The 16008-nt window shown below is 46.9% G+C and overlaps 1 protein-coding gene across 1 annotated transcript in view; it reads right to left on the bottom strand.

The window, feature by feature from the left end:
* Nucleotides 1-535: 535 nt before the first annotated feature.
* SMC1B (structural maintenance of chromosomes 1B) overlaps nt 536-16008 on the bottom strand; it is a 255680-nt gene continuing 240207 nt past the window's right edge. Inside the window, exon 25 of the mRNA XM_077469356.1 lies at nt 536-2976. Within this exon, the coding sequence (XP_077325482.1) occupies nt 2890-2976 (87 nt within the window). The 3' untranslated portion in view covers nt 536-2889. The remainder of the gene's footprint in view (nt 2977-16008) is intronic.

Genomic DNA, 16008 nt, shown 5'->3' with positions numbered 1-16008 from the left:
ATCTCTTCAGCGGCCGGCTTCAGGGGAGAGGAGAGAACGACGACAACGGATGCAATGCCTGGGCAGTGATATCACCCATAGGCTTACTATAGGGCATCCATATGGCTATGGCTGTCCCCCTGAAGCAGGCCACTGGGAGTCCAGCATGTGACTGGACCAGAACCCCCTGAGAATAGGTAAGTAAATGCATCTTCCTTCTACAGGCTAGTTAGTATTAAGTATTAGACAAGGGGTGGGAGCCATTTTAATCTTGGTTTTAGCCTGGACTTCACAAGAGTTGCCAAACAGTGGCTGAACAGAATACATCTGCAGTTTGAAAAGGTCACATTTTAGGGGTTCTAACTTTAAAATTAAAATTTTGCGGTTTGGATGAAGGTCAGCTTTAAATCACTCAACAATGATCTTGCCAAGTCAGCTTTATGATACAAATCAAGTGCTGATGTTGGGACATTCTGCACACAATTTTGCATGCCGTTTGATATGGGGATAGGCTATCATTGCCCGATATAGTTTCTCAAACAAACCACACAGCAGAGATGCTCAACCATTTAATTAACAATTTTTTATGGTAACAACAACTACCAAAGTAGCAGAACATTTTCAATTTTAACAGGTTAAAAAGAAACATTACAGTAGACACATGGTCTCCATTTTCTCCTATGGAAGCTTATTCTTGAGACAAACGGGTGAAACAGAGCTGCAGGGTTTTAGGTCAGTCAGTTCTTAGACGACACCAAACAAAACCAAGGAATAATAAAGAATAGAAAAGGGTTGTCTGGTGTTCAAAGCAACCAATCAGATATAGAAATGTTTGTGGAACAAAATGGCAGTCAAACTGTTGCTTTGTGCAGCACACACACTATCCTTTTCTTTCATTCTGGATAATGTAAAGCCAATCTAGAAACTCAGCCAGGTCAGTAGGAATCAGCAGAGACTCAAATCATTTATGGGCAGGCTGAATGTACCAAAGTTGATCGATCAATTTGGGTACAACCAGCTTGATGGATTATACATGTGATTATTGCAAGCAGCTGTTATAGCCTGTAGCAATAATCATTGTGTTTTGTGAACACAATGGCTTGGGGGGAGGGATTCCGCTGTCAACACAGTCTCTCCAGTGGCAGCAGGAAAGAAATGTGATCCATCTATGGCTGGCCTTAGATGAATGTCACTCTCTGCCTCCCAGGCTATAATACTAGTTCCAAGGCCAAGAGGTTGTACCTATTCTGCCTCATTATGCGAGATATCACTGCCCTAGGGCTATTATGCAGTAATGGAGTCAGAGAAAGGCAGCAATCTGATGCTTCTCTTATAGTCCGTTTTAGTTCAATAACATTTTTATACGGTCACACAAATACATATTTGGCTTCTCAACTGTCATTAATCCAATTTGCAACTGATATTCTTCAGACACACACAAAAATCTAATATGGTATAACCTCACAAATCCGCAAGCTCTTTATTAAAGAATGAAGATATACGGCAACCATCACAAGTTGCTGTTGGCAGTCAGGAAAGAACTGTGGTCCTTGTGGGTGCCCAGAGATGAGATTTGGGCAGTCCCCCTGCATGGCAGCAGTCAGCAGCATGTACTGTAAGTTATATAGCCATCTATGGTGAAGGCAAAATTAGTGATACGACCCAGGTATGTTGGTATTGCTCATTCTGATGCTTTAATCTCAGTGCAGTTGTTCTTACACCTTGAAAACTGGGGCTGCTTGATACAAAGCATGACCCTGAGCAGGGAAACATTTTTTTTTTACTATTAACTGTATTTACCACTTTCCCAGACATGAGTTCCAGGGCACAGCACACCCATGATGTACCAGCTCTAGGATTATCACCGGTTCCAAAAATCGGTTATTCGTAAAGTTGTCAGAAAATAAATATGGTAGATGCCATTACTGACCTCCTAAAAATGCTAACTGTCTGGTTGTTTTGCTGATCCTGTGGCTTCAATGCTTTTTGAGTCACTGACCCCAGACAAGCGTGTTGATCAAGAATACTGAAGAGAAGCGAGCAGTGAGTCCTTATCTGCATCCATTTTTCAGGTCAGTGACTAAAAAAGGAAAGTGATCATGTGGCCATTATCAGTGCTCATGTAGACTGGTGTGGTCAGACACAGCCTTTACCATTCAAATGTATTGCTGCTTAAATGCATGCATTGAATGCAAAATGTATTATTCGCCTGCAATATAAATGCATCACAATAGGACATGCTGCACTTGAAGAAAACACAATTCAGATGAAACACAGCTTCTGAACTGCCATCTCTGCTACTTCATGTAAGTAAATATGTACATCTGTCCACATAGCCAATATTTAGATATTCATAACAATCAGTAAAATAGCTTTAAAGCAAGTCTGCTATGAACCTTTAGGATGAATTATTTCACATAACCTGCAGCTAGAGAGGTCAGTAAAGATTTGAATTTAGGCAAATTTACTGCTTGTTACAAATCTCTAATACTTTAATTTGCATAGTTTTGGCACATGTTCACAAGCTCTTAGGTCAGCATGACAGCTGGGTAACTAGCATTTTCAGAAGGAAAAGACAGCAATAGCAGCCTCTGTGACAGGCTTTTCAGCACTGGAAAAGGAAGTCATGGAAGTCAGTCACAGTAGCTGGTTTCCCTGCCCTTACTCGTAGAGCTAGTAGCATGCTTTGTGCCCAATTAGATTATTGCCTTATGTAACGTTTTCAACAAAATTAAACTATACAAGTATAATATCCAAAGCCTGTCGCTCAATGCTGATAAAACTGGAAGAGAGGCATTTCATGGCAGATCACCTAGCATATTTTTACAATTCATGTAAAAAGAACAAGCACAATTCTTGCTGTGTGAACTAAGTGCTGAATACTAATGGTTTAAAGGAATAACCCATCTTTTACATTCTTCCGTCACTTTCAGAGTCTTCATCATCTTCATAGACTGTGAGATCCAGAGTCAGCACTTGGCTGCACATTTCATCATGCTAAGAGAAAAAATGAAAAGGAAAAATTGACCTTTTAGCACCAGAATAATGTCTGCATATCAGTGTTGCATCAACTTCACTAATATATTTTTTTTTACTCTGAAAGATGTCCCTTTAATTAGAGGTGTTCTGAAACAGTATAATTGCCTTCACTGGAATATTTATGGAAATTGAACAAAAATAGAATAATGCAAATGAAACACGTTTTACGTCAGTGCGATTTGTCATGTGATTTGACAGTTAAAAATTGCATGACAAGTTCAAATTGTTGCAACTCAAGATGAAGGTTCCTGCACTACTTATTTTTTTGATTTCATTATGACTTGCAATGAAATCTGAGGTTCAAATTGCACACGATTTTAAATCCGCACTGGTGTAAACAAGAGCTGATTTGACATGGACTATTCTTCAGCTGCCAACACACTGCAAGCAGCTGAATCAATCAAGAGACACTACATTCTTACCGGCGATTAAGGCTGGTGCGAATTTTATTGACAGTTCCTGTTGTGGCCCTCAGCGGTCATATGTGGCTGCCAGCCCTGTTTACTATAATGACAGGTCACCGGCAGCTGCTGTTATCCGCAGCTCTCTGCACAGCCAAGGATTACCTGTGGTGAATGCTGCTGGATGCAAACAAAGTACCAGTTTACCAGTGTGAATGTAGCCTTAATACCCTCTATGGAATTTCTCCCTTGCTGGCCTGGAACACTGCTGAATCTGCCTCAAGAAAAATAGGATTTTTTTGTACTCACCTTAAAATCCTTTTCTCTGTAGTTCACTGACTGACACAGCTCCTTTACTTAGACCATCGGGTTGTTACGACACCTTCAGGAGAGAACTAGGCAGAACATGTTAACATGTACAACAGAACTTTCTAGTTCCGCCCAAGGGGCGGTCCCTTCAGTAGCAACCTCCCAGCCTACATCCTGCAGCCTCAGTAGGTCAACAAGCAGTATAACGTAAAAAATAGGAGGGGAGGGTGCTGTGTCAGTCAGTGAACTACAGAGAAAAGGATTTTACGGTGAGTACAAAAAATCCTATTTTCACTGACTGACACAGCTCCTTTACTTAGATCATCGGGACATCCCCAAGCAGTGTCAAAACAAGGGGTGGGAAATAGCATAAAAACGTCACCCACAAAAAAGAATGTGGGAAACAGCATAAAAACGTCACCCACAAAACAGAGTGCTCCTCAGCCTGGGAGTCAGCACCTTATCTAACTGCATCAGAACTTGCGGTAACGATGCAACAGTGCATTTACTTAAATGTAACTGTGTTTCTTGACAGAAAACCAGAAAAAAAATAAGTGCAATTGCAAATTATACGGCTACCTGCAAAACTTTGCGGCCGAAACAGCCATCAGCTGATGCACTGACATCTACCTTGTAAAATTTTGTAAAGATGTGAACAGACGACCAAGTCGCCACTTTACACACTTGAGCGACAGACACTTGATGTCAGAAGGCCCAAGAAGTTTCAATTGCCCTGGTGGAATGGGCCATGACCGGAAAGGGGGGCACCTGCCCCTTCAAGGCATAGGCCTGAACCACAATCTGTCTGATTCACCTGGCAATGGTGGCCGACGAGACCACCATGCCTTTTTTCGGACCAGCCACTGAAACAAACAAGGAGTCTGACTTCCGAAATCTCCTTCTGCAAGACTCTGGTGCGAAACTGGGCATACGATACTGCCTCGAAGGAGGACACCATGAGTCCCAGGACTTGCATGCAAAAGCGTAGCGACGACCACCTGCGGTTCATCAACAGTTTTACAGCGGCTCTGAGAGTCTGCAGCTTGTCTGAAAGGAGAAAAACTCTTGCTTCCATGGAGTCCAGCAGCAAGCCTAGGTACTCCAAGCGCTAAGTCGGTATGCTCACCGACTTTTTTAGGTTCAACAGCCACCCAAATTCCTGCAGGGTCTGCATGGTGATCGCCACATCCTCCTCTAATTCTGAGGCGGAAGATGCTCTCAGGAGGAGATCGTCTAGGTAGCCTAGGATCGCGATCCCACGTTGCTGCAGCAACGCCAAAACTGGAGCCAATACCTTGGTAAAGATTCGGGGGGGGGGGGGGGGGGGCTGATGCCAAGCCAAAGGGGAGAGCCACAAACTGGTAGTGGGCTTCCCAGACTGCAAATCGCAGAAAATTCTGATGACGTAGGCATATAGGTATGTGCAGGTACGCATCCTGGATGTCCAAAGGACAGGGAGTCCCCTTGATGGAGTGCAGCGACTACTGAGCGAACGGATTCCATTCTGACACTCTGTACTTTTACAAAGCAATTAGGGCTTTTAAGTTCAAGATTGTAGTCCCCAAAAAAGGAAGGGGTACATCCAAACAGATTGGAGTAGAACCCCTGGAATCTTTCTGGCTCTGGAACAGGTACTATCACCCCGCGACTCAGCAGGTCCCTTACCACCTCCCATTAGGGCCTCCCGGCGAGCTGGGAGTAAGGGTATACTGGAGGGGAAGAATCTGTTTGGTGGCCAAGAGAAGAACTACCTTGTAGCCAGAGGAAATCAGATCGCAGACCCATTGGTCGGACAGCCGAGAGGTCCACCGGGCTGCAAACTCCCAAAGGACAGGGGAAGCCTGTTGCTCCCCCAATTCACGGTGCAAATGTTTTTCCCACTCAGTAAGTGTCTGTGAATAGGGATGGCCGAACTGTTCGCCCGGCGGTCAGTTCGCTGCGAATTTGGCGTGTTCGCGATTCGCCCTGGCGGACATATGTGTTTACAGTGTGAAAGAACTTTGACCCATGATGACACATCCATCATGGGGTACAGGACAACCAATTGGGATATTTCAGCACATGGACAATTGGACATTCCCCCTACCTTATAAACAGACCTGATCTGGCGGCCATTTTACATTCTGTCTTATGTCAGTTTAGGGACAGGATGCTGTGTGGAGCAGGGAGAGACTGTATTGACACAAATCACTAGCTATTAGGTCCACAAAAGTCCTTTTAAGGACTGGTATAGGTGTAGTACATTATATAGGGTTCAGTGCACTGCTGTGCTGGTGATTGCAGCAGCCTGTCTTTTGTCAGTGTAGGGAGGGACAGGACGCTGTGTGCAGCAGGGACAGTCAGTTTTATCACTAGCTAGCTATTACTATTAGGTCCACAAAGGTCCTTTTAAGGACTGGTATAGGTGTACAGCAGAGGTGCCCAACCAGTGGCCCGCGGAATCCTCTGACGTGGCCCGTGAACTCCTGATCTGGGATGGCTGGTTGGCAATCTCAGAGCATCAGTGTTGTGAATGAAGTTGGCGGTAGGGGACACAAGTGGCTGCGAAGCAGAGAGGCATAAGGCACTGCTTCCTGTGAAGCGCTGCCTCTTGTCACAAGCGGAGTGATACCAAATGCACTCTGTCTGGGACAGCAACAGTCAGCGGTACCTGAACGGAAGACTGTTATTATAGGTAAGTTTATTACTAAAATCACAATGTATATCAGGGCATATCTGTTCTTCAGTGCTTACTGAGCTGCTTTAACCACTTGCCGACCGCCTCACGCCGATGTACGTCGGCAGAATGGCACGGGCAGGCATAAGCACGTAGATGTACGTGATTTGCCTCCCGCGGGTCGGGGGCCCGATCGGGCCCCCGCCCGGTGCCTGCGGCGGTCGGTTTTCGTTCGGGAGCGATCCCGGACGAGGGGACGGCCATTCATTCATGGCCACCCCCTCGCGATCGCTCCCGACGAATGGAAATCCCCGGTGACATCACTTCCTCTCCTGTAATGTAAACACAGGAGAGGAAGTGATGTATTCTCTCCTCCGTGTCGGTATTTTTCGTTCCGACACGGAGGAGAGCGGATCAGTGAGTTGCACCAACACATCCCACACACAGTAGAACATGCCAGGCACACTCACACCCCCCCTTTACCCCCCGATCACCCCCCCAATTACCCCTGCCCCCCAGTCACAGTGACACCAATGTCATTTTTTTTTTTTTTTTTTTTGCATTGGTGTCATTTGTGACTGTAATAACTGTTAGGGCAGTTAGGGTTAGCCCCCTTTAGTTCTAATGTACCCCCCTAACCCCCCCAATAAAGGTTTAACCCCGTGATCACCCCCCGTCGCCAGTGTCACTAAGGCTGGGTTCACATTGCAGCGGTTTATGAGAACGAATGTGATTCGCACCGCACTGCAGTGCAAATCACATCCGATCTCTGTGCGATTCGAGTTCAGCCATTCGCCGCACCCGCCGCACCCGCCACACCCGCCGCACCCGCCGCAAATTCGCACGGGACCCTTTTTTTGGCCCGCAGCAGAATCGGATCGCATGGGTGTTCACACCATGCGATCCGAGTTTGCAGATCACACTGCGATATGCGAACTGATCTGGGGGTGTCAGTAACATTTCACTGACACTCCCAGCAGTTCGCATAGGGCAGTGTGAACTGCCGCCGGGAGGCATGCGATGCGGGAACCCGCCGCGGATTCGCGGCGTTTCCGCATCGCTCCAGTGTGAACCCAGCCTAATAAGCGATCATTTTTCTGATCGCCGTATTAGTGTCACAGGTGACGCTAGTTAGGCAGGTAGGTATTTAGGTTCGCCGCAGCTTTTTATAGCGCTAGGGACCCCCATATACTACCGCATAAAGCCCCCTGATTGCCCCCTAGTTAACCCTTTCACCAGTGATCACCATATAACTGTTACAGGTGACGCTGGTTGGTTAGTTATTTTTTTATAGTTTCAGGGCACCCGCCATTTATTACCTAATAAAGGTTTAACCCCCTGATCACCCGGCAGGTGTCATTTGTGACTAATAACTGTTAGGGCAGTTAGGGTTAGCCCCCTTTAGTTCTAAGGTACCCCCCTAACCCCCCCAATAAAGGTTTAACCCCGTGATCACCCCCCGTCGCCAGTGTCACTAAGGCTGGGTTCACATTGCAGCGGTTTATGAGAACGGATGTGATTCGCACCGCACTGCAGTGCAAATCACATCCGATCTCTGTGCGATTCGAGTTCAGCTATACAGATAGTATGGCTGAATTCGTGTCGCACCCGCCGCACCCGCCGCAAACTCGCACGGGACCCTTTTTTTGGTCCGCAGCAGAATCGGATCGCATGGGTGTTCACACCATGCGATCCAAGTTTGCAGATCGCACTGCGATATGCGAACTGATCTGGGGGTGTCATTAACATTTCACTGACACTCCCAGCAGTTCGCATAGGGCATAACTGCCGCCGGGAGGCATGCGATGCGGGAACCCGCCGCGCATTCGTGGCGTTCCCGCATCGCTCCAGTGTGAACCCAGCCTAATAAGCGATCGTTTTTCTGATCGCTGTATTAGTGTCACAGGTGACGCTAGTTAGGCAGGTAGGTATTTAGGTTCGCCGCAGCTTTTTATAGCGCCAGGGACCCCCATATACTACCGCATAAAGCCCCCTGATTGCCCCCTAGTTAACCCTTTCACCAGTGATCACCATATAACTGTTACAGGTGACGCTGGTTGGTTAGTTATTTTTTTATAGTTTCAGGGCACCCGCCATTTATTACCTAGTCTCACTAGTGTACCCCTAAATTTAGGGGTGTCTACTTTCTAAAATGGGGTCATTTGGGGGGGGGGGTTTGTGCCATCTTGGCATTTTATGGCCTTCAAAACTGTAACGCCCTTAGAAAGCCTGAAGGCGGTGCTTGGTTTTTGGGGCCCCGTACGCGGCTAGGCTCCCAAAAAGTCCCACATATGTGGTATCCCCGTACTCAGGAGAAGCAGCAGAATTTATTTTGGGGTGTCATTTCACATATGCCCATGGCATGCGTGAGCAATATATCATTTAGTGACAACTTTGTGAAAAAAAAAAAAAGTTTGTAATTTTCCCGCAACTTGTGGCAAAATATAAAATATTCCATGGACTCAACATGCCTCTCAGCAAATAGCTTGGGGTGTCTACTTTCTAAAATGGGGTCATTTGTGGGGGTTTTGTGCCATCTTGGCATTTTATGGCCTTCAAAACTGTAATAGGTAGTGAGAAGTGAACTCAAAAAATTACGCCCTTAGAAAGCCTGAAGGCGGTGCTTGGTTTTCGGGGCCCCGTACGCGGCTAGGCTCCCAAAAAGTCCCACATATGTGGTATCCCCGTACTCAGGAGAAGCAGCAGAATTTATTTTGGGGTGTCATTTCACATATGCCCATGGCATGCATGAGCAATATATCATTTAGTGACAACTTTGTGAAAAAAAAAAAAAAAAAAAAAAAGTTTGTAATTTTCCCGCAACTTGTGGCAAAATATAAAATATTCCATGGACTCAACATGCCTCTCAGCAAATAGCTTGGGGTGTCTACTTTCTAAAATGGGGTCATTTGTGGGGGTTTTGTGCCATCTTGGCATTTTATGGCCTTCAAAACTGTAATAGGTAGTGAGGCGTGAAATCAAAAATTTACGCCCTTAGAAAGCCTGAAGGCGGTGCTTGGTTTTCGGGGCCCTGTACGCGGCTAGGCTCCCAAAAAGTCCCACATATGTGGTATCCCCGTACTCAGGAGAAGCAGCAGAATTTATTTTGGGGTGTCATTTCACATACGCCCATAGCATGTGTGAGCAATATATCATTTAGTGACAACTTTGTGTAAAAAAAAAAAAAGAATTTTTTTTTTGTCATTATTCAATCGCTTGAGGCAAAAAAATAAAATATTCAATGGGCTCAACATGCCTCTTATCAATTTCCTTAGGGGGTCTACTTTCCAAAATGGGGTCATTTGGGGGGGTTTTGTACTGCCCTGTCATTTTAGCACCTCAAGAAATGAGATAGGCAGTCGTAAACTAAAAGCTGCGTAAATTCCAGAAAACGTACCTTAGTTTGTAGATGTGACAACTTTTGCGCAAACCAATAAATATACAATTATTGACTTTTTTTTTACCAAAGACATGTGGCTGAATACATTTTGTCCTAAATGTATGACTAAAATTGAGTTTATTGGATTTTTCTAATAACAAAAAGTAGAAAATATCATTTTTTTTCAAAATTTGCGGTCTTTTTACGTTTATATCGCAAAAAATAAAAATCGCAGAGGCAATCAAATACCATCAAAAGAAAGCTCTATTTGTGGGAAGAAAAGGACGCAAATTTTGTTTGGGTACAACATTGCATGACCGCGCAATTACCAGTTAAAGCAGCGCAGTGCCAAAGTGTAAAAAGACCTCTGGTCATTTACCAGCAAAATGGTCCGGTCTGAAAGTGGTTAAAACCGATTTGCAGGTGCAGCGCAGTGCACCTGCAGGTTACATGCACTGAGCCATAGACTTCTGTTATTACCTGCCGATTTGGTATGCTTTCAGAAAGTGCACTTCACCTGCAGGATATAATAGAAACCTATGGCAAAGTACAGCTAACCCACAGAAAAGCTACAGGTTCACTGCACTGTGGTAAACCCCAGCGCATCAGCTCGAAAGCAAGCTTATGCCGCGTACACACGGTCAGAATTCCAGCCAGAAAAAGACAGATGAGAGCTTTTCATCGGAAAATGCGACCGTGTGTATGCTCCATCGGAATTTAGCTGTCCGAATTTCTGCCAGCCAAAAATTGATAGCATGTTCTCAATTTTCCAGACGGAAAAACGTTCTATCGGTAATTCCGATCGCTTATATGCAATTCCGACATGACAAAAATCACGCATGCTCAGATTCAACTACAAGACAGAAGCTATTGGCTACTGACTATTGAACTTCCTCTTTCTAGTTACGTCGTACGTGTTGTACGTCACCGCGTTATAAATGATCGGAATTTTATGTGACCATGTGTAGGCAAGACAGCTTGAGCCGAATTCCGTCGGGAAAACCATCAGAGCTTTTTCTGATGAGAATTCCGATCGTGTGTGTGCGGCATAAGACACCTTTCACACAATCAGTCCAACCCAATTAGACCCTCTATTCACCTCTATGGAGCCTGCAGATGTAAACAAACTACTGTACGTTTACACCTGCCTACCTCCAATCTGAACGCAAAAAAAAAAAAAAAAAAAAAAAACAGAAGGGGATCCATTCCCTTCCATCTGAGCAGATCAGATTGGAGGGCCCATAGAGTAGAGTGGGCTATGTAATTGTCCACTCTGCATAAGCAGAGTCTGCTCATTGTGGCCCGTGACCGGTTATTAAGTCTCTTAAGTGGCCCTCACTCTTCAAAAGTTCTTCAAAAAGCTTCTGGTGCACTGCTGACTGATTCTGCAGCTATCTTTTGTCAGTGTAGGGACAGGACGCTGTGTGGAGCAGGGACAGTCAGTTTAATCACTAGCTATTACTATTAGGTCCACAAAGGTCCTTTTAAGGACTGGTATAGGTGTACAGTATATAGGGTTGTACACGTATAATATACTTTCTTCCAAATATAGAAAGAATACTATACTTGACTGCTGCCCGATTCTGCAGCTGTCTTTTTTCAGTGTTGGGACTGAGGGACAGTCTGCAAATCACTAGCTACTAGGTCCACAAAGGTCCTTTTAAGGATTGGTATAGGTGTACAATATATAGGGTGCTGGTGTGGGGCTGTGCTGCAGATTACTGCTGGTTTCTGCAGCAGTGCTTTATCAGTGTAGTGACTGAGGTACAGTCTGCAAATCACTAGCTACTAGGTCCACAAAGGTCCTTGTAAGGACTGGTATAGGTGTACAATATATAGGGTGCTGGTGCAGGGCTGTGCTGCTGACTGCTGCCATATTCTGCAGCAGTCTTTTATCAGTGTAGTGTCTGAGGGACAGTCTGCAAATCACTAGCTACTAGGTCCACAAAGGTCCTTTTAAGGACTGGTATAGGCGTACTATTTGGTGTGCAGTATATAGGTGTTTAATACACGTATAAAATACTTGCACATATAGAAAGCATAGTATAGTGCGTTTCCACTGTGCAGCATTGTGACTGCTGAGCGGTTCTGCAGCGATACTACAAAGAGTGATAAACGCATAAAAAAAAAGTATAACTGGTGTGATAGACCAGTAACAGGCTTGAGCCAAAGTGCCAATTTGCAGAAGGTGTGTGCGATTTCATCAAATGACGCACCAGACTTGGTTGAGCGGCTCACTCAGCCTTACTCTTCTGCACCCTCCTCATCCTCTCAATCTGCACCCTCTTCTTCACTCTCTGCTGTGTGCACCCCCAAAGACACTACCACCAACACCACCATATACCTTCCGCTTGAGTCACGGGAATTACTTTCCGATCCATATCAAGACATTTCCGATGCGCAGCCACTCTTGGCATATGGATCAGGAAGAGATAGCAACAACCGCCACTCAGCAGTCTGACGACAGTACCCAGATCAGCCCAATGAGGAGGTTGGTCCCTGCTGTTGCTGCCTACTCCGAGATCTCTAATTATAGCAGTGGGGAAGGCGACGTCGATGATGACGTGTCTAGTGATGTCACGTGAGTGCCCACAAGAGAGAAAGAGGAGGGGAGTTCAGAGGGAGATATGGACCAGCAGATAGGGAGGAGAAGCAGGGAGAACTTAGATTGCACAGGAGGGACAAAGCAGACTGCAAATGTATCAGGAGCGAGGCATTAACCATGTACGGTCACATCCGGCGCTTCCAGGACGCCGGCACATGGCTCCGCAGCGTGGGCTTTTTTTAACGTGTCCGCTACTGACAATAGTGTTGCCATCTGAAATCTTTGCAGTCAACGCATAAGTCGCGGTAAGCCCAACACTCACCTAGGGACAACCGCCTTAAGAAGGCACACGAGCTGCCATCAGCGAGCCCAGTGGGAGCAACGGCACCCACAAAGCCACACTCCAGGCTCGTCTTCTACTTCTCACAATTGTCCTCCACTCCACATTTCATCATGCCATCCTCACGTTTTTCTGCAAAAAGGCAGGCTTCCGTGGGCCAAATGTTCGAGCGTAAAAAGATGATGATGCCGGATAACCCTCTTGCCCAACGGTTGACGGCTGGCTTGTCAGAACTGATAGCCCGCCAACTACTGCCATATAAACTGGTGGACTCGGAGGCCTTTCGAAAATTTGTGGCCATTGGAACACCACAATGGAAGGTCCCAGGAAGGAAGTATTTCTCACAGAAGGGCACCCCAGAGCTATATGGCCATGTTCAGTGGCAAGTGAATGCATCTCTGGAACACAGTGTCGGTGCCAAGATACATCTGACCACAGACACGTGGTCTAGCAAACACGGGCAGGGAAGGTATATCACTTTTACTGCCCACTGGGTGAACCTTCTGACGGCCGTCAAGCATGTAACCCGTGGCACCCGTGTAGATTTGGTTTTACCGACACGGATTGCATGCAGGCCTGGCTCTTCTTCTCCTCCTCCTACTCCATCCTCCTCCCTGGCTGACTCCTCCTTTTCCGCTGCTAGTGTCTCTTCCGCTGCACTGCCCAAGCTCCCCAGAACCTATTCGACATGCCAGGTGAGACGTTGCCATGCTGTGCTGCGTCTGTTGTGCCTGGAAGCCAAGAGCCACACTGGCCCTGCACTCCTTTCAGCTTTGCGTTCACAGGCAGATCAGTGGCTAACACCACTCAATTTGACAGTTGGTAAAGTGGTGTGTGACAACAGTGCCAATCTGCTTAGCGCATTGAAACAGGGCAAAATGACGCACATGCCATGCATGGCACACGTCTTAAACTTGGTCGTACAGCGATTTGTTGTCAAATACCCTGGGGTCCAGGACATCTTGCGGCAGGCAAGGAAAATCTTGGGCCATTTCAGAAGATCTTACACGGCCATGGCTCGCCTTGCTGACATTCAGTGGCGACGCAATCTGCCGGTCAGGCGTCTTATTTGCGATTGCCCGACGCGATGGAACCCAACCTTCTATGTGCTTGATAGGCTGCTCCAGCAGAAACGTGCAGTTAACATCTACCTGTATGAACTCTGCGGCAGAACAGGTTCTGGGGAGCTGTTTTTTTTTTCACCGCACCAGTGGCTGCTCATGCGCATCGCATGCAGACTTCTGCGGCCATTTGATGAGATCACCAAACTGGTCAGTCGCAGCAATTGCGCCATCAGTGACATCGTACCTTATGCCTTCTTTATGGAGCGTGCATTGCGTCGTGTCATTGATCAAGCCGTGGAGGAGCAGGAGCAGGAAGATGAGGAAGTCGCAATGCTGGGTGAATTCCCAGGGGGGCTACTGTATCTGAGACAAGTTAACAAGAGGAGTCTGAAGAGGAGTCAGAGGAGGATAGTGCCGGGGCGGATGAGGAGCAAGAAGAGCATGCTTTAAACCTTTCTGAGATCCCTGTTGTTGTGCGTGGATGGGGAGAGGAGAACGAGGACGACATTATCCTGGATGATGAGCAGGAGTCAGGCCCCCACACCTCTCCAGTGTTTTAACAGGGACCCCCGTATAAAAACCATAAGGGTCAAGGACCAGTACTGGGTGGCAACGTACTTAGACCCCCGGTACAAACACTAAATGGCGGAAATGTTACCACCGTCACAGAAGGCTGTCAAAATGGAGCACTTCCAGGCCTTGCTTCGAGAAATGCTGCATTCTGCTTTTGCATGCGCTGGCAGAGGAGGAATTCCCACTCCCAGAGAAAGAGTTGTGGGTACCAATCCAACGGCGCCCGCAAGAGAGCGGTTTGAAGATGTGTTGGTGACTTCTGATATGAGGTCATTCTTTCAGCCGACCCATCGACAGGTCTCATCCGGATCCAGCATCAGGGAACGCCTAGACCAACAGGTGTCCAACTAAATCGGGTTAACGGCCGATGTGGACGCTCTGAGGAGTGATAAACCCCTGGACTACTGGGTGGGCAGGCTTGACCTCTGGCCAGAGCTTGCCCAATTTGCAATGGAACTGTTGGCTTGCCCCTCGTCCAGTGTCCTGTCCGAAAGGACGTTCAGCGGAGCAGGGGGGATCGTGACCGATAAGCGCACTCGCCTAGCTCATGACAGTGTTGACTACCTGACATTTATAAAAATGAATGAGGCATGGATCTCAGAGGAATTCAACACATGTGACCAGTAGACCATGTATATCTCTATAAACGATTTATTTAATCGAGCACACAGACCTCAGTTGTCGATCCCAGATTCACTTCATACATGTGTTATGTCAGTGGCCATGTGGTGAGACTATGTGTGCACAGCTAGTATTTTGTGGCTGGAAATATGACCTGTAGGTTTTTAAAGTTCGCCTGCCATTGAAGTCAATGGGGCCCGCCGCAAACTTTGCGTTTCGCGAACTTTTGGCCGCATTCGCGAAACGTACAGTCGGAAGTTCGTCCATCTCTGTCTGTGAATACTGGTTACATTGCTGACCCCACAACTGTAAAAAATTTACGGGCCACTGCCTTGGCCTTCCTGTCTGTAGGGTCCTTAAAGGCAGGAGTCCCCTCTACCGGGATCATGGTTACTTTGTTTAACCTGGATACTAGGGGGTCCACGACTGTAGAAGCGGACCATTTTTTGAGAAGGCTCTCCTCAAAGGGGTAACGCACCATCATGTATTTGGGGACTGAAAAGGGGGTGGGTTTGGCCTGGGCCGCTTTTTACCACCTTTGTGCCCATGCACCGCCTCCATCTTGGCAACGAATGTGTTAAGGACCGCTGACCAGTTGCAATTGTCTGGATTTCGGGGGAAGAAACACCAGTTTCTGAAGCCATGCTGACCCTACCCTGTCTGCCACCTGTTGGGGACTTAGTGACAGTGATGGTCCCACCCTCCTTATTGCTGCAGGCAGAGGGGCCCCCACCACAGGACTAACCACCCCAAGTTCTGCGCTGTCCAGCTAGGTGTGCCTGTGTCAGCTCCCAGATGCTTGAGAGAAAACCGCGACGTGCTGAGCCTCACGGAACAGCGCTGAGCATGAAAAACATGTTTAGGCTTCAACAAAATGGCCGCCGAGCGTCCAGTACAAAGGACATAATCACAGAGAAAATGGTATCTGACCATGCTTCTCCCTGGTCACACCAGAAATGGCCGCCGAGCACTGTGTACATTGAGGAACAGTGAAAAACAGGCAGAGGAAATGGCGGAAAACAGCTTTACAGCGATCAGCAGACACAGACCTCCAGACACCCAGGGGAGAGACATTACAGACATCCAGGGCACAGCCACCCAG

Source organism: Lithobates pipiens, unplaced genomic scaffold, assembly GCF_037356315.1.
Source record: "Lithobates pipiens isolate NorthernLeopardFrog02 unplaced genomic scaffold, aLitPip1_a1.2 Scaffold_8, whole genome shotgun sequence".
Classification (NCBI taxonomy): Eukaryota; Metazoa; Chordata; class Amphibia; order Anura; family Ranidae; genus Lithobates; species Lithobates pipiens.
Note: the sequence above shows the minus strand (reverse complement) of the source record. Positions and strands in the feature narration are given on the sequence as shown.